This window comes from Aptenodytes forsteri, unplaced genomic scaffold (assembly GCF_000699145.1).
Source record: "Aptenodytes forsteri isolate BGI_AS27 unplaced genomic scaffold, ASM69914v1 Scaffold185, whole genome shotgun sequence".
Classification (NCBI taxonomy): domain Eukaryota; kingdom Metazoa; phylum Chordata; class Aves; order Sphenisciformes; family Spheniscidae; genus Aptenodytes; species Aptenodytes forsteri.
This window is the reverse complement of record NW_008796214.1, coordinates 907026-909604: the sequence shown is the minus strand read 5'-3', so window position 1 is coordinate 909604 and position 2579 is coordinate 907026. Positions and strand designations below refer to the sequence as shown.

Here is a 2579-nt window from a genome sequence, read left to right as displayed (position 1 = left end):
TCTAGTTTACTCGTGTTTTGCAATACGCTATTTCCAAGCGACATAGCCCCCCACAAAAAAAAAAAAAATCAGTTTGGTAAGAAATGTGCACATTTAAAACAAGTATCATAGTTTAAAAACTACAGGGGAGTTTCTTAAGGATTCCATTTTTCCCCCCCCAATTAATTAATAAGAACAAGAACAAAAACCCCAGACATTTTCTATACTTAAAAAAAAAAACAAACAAACAAACCAACAAAAAAAAAAACCCCAACACACACACAAAAAAAACCCAGTCAAGAGCTAATTCCAGCTGTATCTTCCTGAGGGAGGTGGTAGCGGGTAGGGCCTCCCGGGGCCATATGCCTACAAACAAACAGAAGCAAGCATTTATTTTTTGGATTAACATCACAGTAAACAAGTCAGCCGAGCTTCAGGCGCCACACAAAAATGGAACAATACATCCTTTGCACAGAAAGGTACCACAGGCAGAGCTGAACGTCCCTCAACGGCGTTTACCGATGCTCTCCTGGAAACACAAGCTTTAACTTCCACCAACGGAGAGCGGTTCTGTACAGCACCGGCCTCCGCTTCCAGCTGTACCGAGGGAGGAGCAACGCTTCTACATCAGAAACACATTCGCCAAAAGACAGCGCTGAGGACAAGTTATTTCCGAGCTGTAACACCTCTGCGTGTTCTTTGCTTTCAGCAGTGCTGGAAGCAAAGAGGTACAAAAACGTTAAAGCCACACACACACGCACACGTTCACACACACCTGGAGGGCAGATTTGAAATGCAGATTTTTAATTCCTACAGAAACGTGGGCTTTGCAGTATGTTTCCTTTGCCTGCTTTACACAGAGTAATGATGTAAATGTCATTTTTGTGGACTAAAGTATCAATTTGAGACGTGCGATGCCTGTATGCTGTTAGCAGGATTAGTCAGGCTTACTTTTTTAGAGGAAAAAAAAAATAAATTTCCCTCAACTACCAGCTTTCTGCTGTAGCTGTAAGCAATCTTATGCTAAAGCAAGGCAGACATTTTTACAGATAAGTATTTTAAGGAAAAAAAATAAATTATATTTGTTACAGAAGCAGCATTTTCCAGCACTCATTCGCTTTAAATAATAGGTGAAAGATGCCCAAATCCCACCTTGGAAATCATTCCAAATCAGATACATTTTTGTATTTAAATTTAGATGAGGCATTCTGTACATCAACCATCCAGTGAAAAAGTCTGTCGGAAAAATTTCATAAAAAGTCCCCTTGAAACATGTAAAATTATTTCAAAACCTGACGTACTGCAGAGACCAGAAAGTTAATTAAATGTGATGCGCTAACGACAGCTATAGGGCTTGCTTTGTTTGTTTCGTACTTGGAGGGTTTTTTTGGTGGGTAGGGGAAGAGGGGCTTCCTTTTATTTCTTTGAGAGAGAAATCCATCTTTACCCTGTCCTACGGGGGCTCAGAGCGCGCCACGGAAACTGAAGAGGCAGCGAGCAAACCTGTGACAGGGGAGGTTGGCTTCAGCCTGCTCGTGTCAGGATCAAAAACGACTTTCTGAACAGAAACCGACTTGTTACACCCTGTTTTTAAAGGGGTCTGAAAGAGACGTGCAGACTACACTGTTTCCACTATCAGGAAGGTTTTATGTTTGTTTTCGGGTTTGACTGTAATCAATTAAAAAAGGAAACAAGTTGACTATATCCCTTAAAAAAATCCTTCCAGTGACATAAATAGCAGCAGTCCCTGTACAGAACTAGAGTTGAGAGGCCTTGTAAGAGCTGCACAAGACATTTATCCGGACATCCAGTTGTGTATTACTACAGACTAAAATAAAAATGTCAGACACCTGCACAACACGATCAGGTTTATTCTTTAGTTTTCTGGAACAGCTGGAAGACACCAAACAAATACCCACTACCGCAGAGCAACCCATATCCATGGCAGTTGCATTAATTTTGTAAGCACTTTGTAGCAGCGCGTTTATTAACCTCTTCAGACCATGTTCTGTATGCTGTAAAAAAAGAATGCAGAGGTGAAAGGGACCAAAGATAATTATTTATGCTGCTATGTGTCACCACTTCCACTTGAATCCCTTTTCAAGGCTTTAAAGCTTTGAAATTTACAGGCAGCAATGCTAGATTCAATTATTGGTATTGCACCCTAAACCCTTTAAGGTAGCTTCTAATTTTACTCCAGTGCTGTCAGCCCCGAGGAAATAATGACAGCTGAAAGTTCATTTAAAAATAACCCAAACAAATACCCACTACCGCAGAGCAACCCATATCCATGGCAGTTGCATTAATTTTGTAAGCACTTTGTAGCAGCGCGTTTATTAACCTCTTCAGACCATGTTCTGTATGCTGTAAAAAAAGAATGCAGAGGTGAAAGGGACCAAAGATAATTATTTATGCTGCTATGTGTCACCACTTCCACTTGAATCCCTTTTCAAGGCTTTAAAGCTTTACAGGCAACAGGCAGCAATGCTAGATTCAATTATTGGTATTGCACCCTAAACCCTTTCTTCTAATTTTACTCCAGTGCTGTCAGCCCCGAAATAATGATGACAGCTTAAAGTTCATTTAAAAATGACCAAAAA

The 2579-nt window shown here is 40.4% G+C and overlaps 1 protein-coding gene across 1 annotated transcript in view; it reads right to left on the bottom strand.

The window, feature by feature from the left end:
- Positions 1-214: 214 nt before the first annotated feature.
- XRN2 (5'-3' exoribonuclease 2) overlaps positions 215-2579 on the bottom strand; it is a 49094-nt gene continuing 46729 nt past the window's right edge. The window contains exon 30 of the mRNA XM_009288468.1: positions 215-345. Coding sequence (XP_009286743.1) covers positions 283-345 — 63 coding nt within the window. The 3' untranslated portion in view covers positions 215-282. The remainder of the gene's footprint in view (positions 346-2579) is intronic.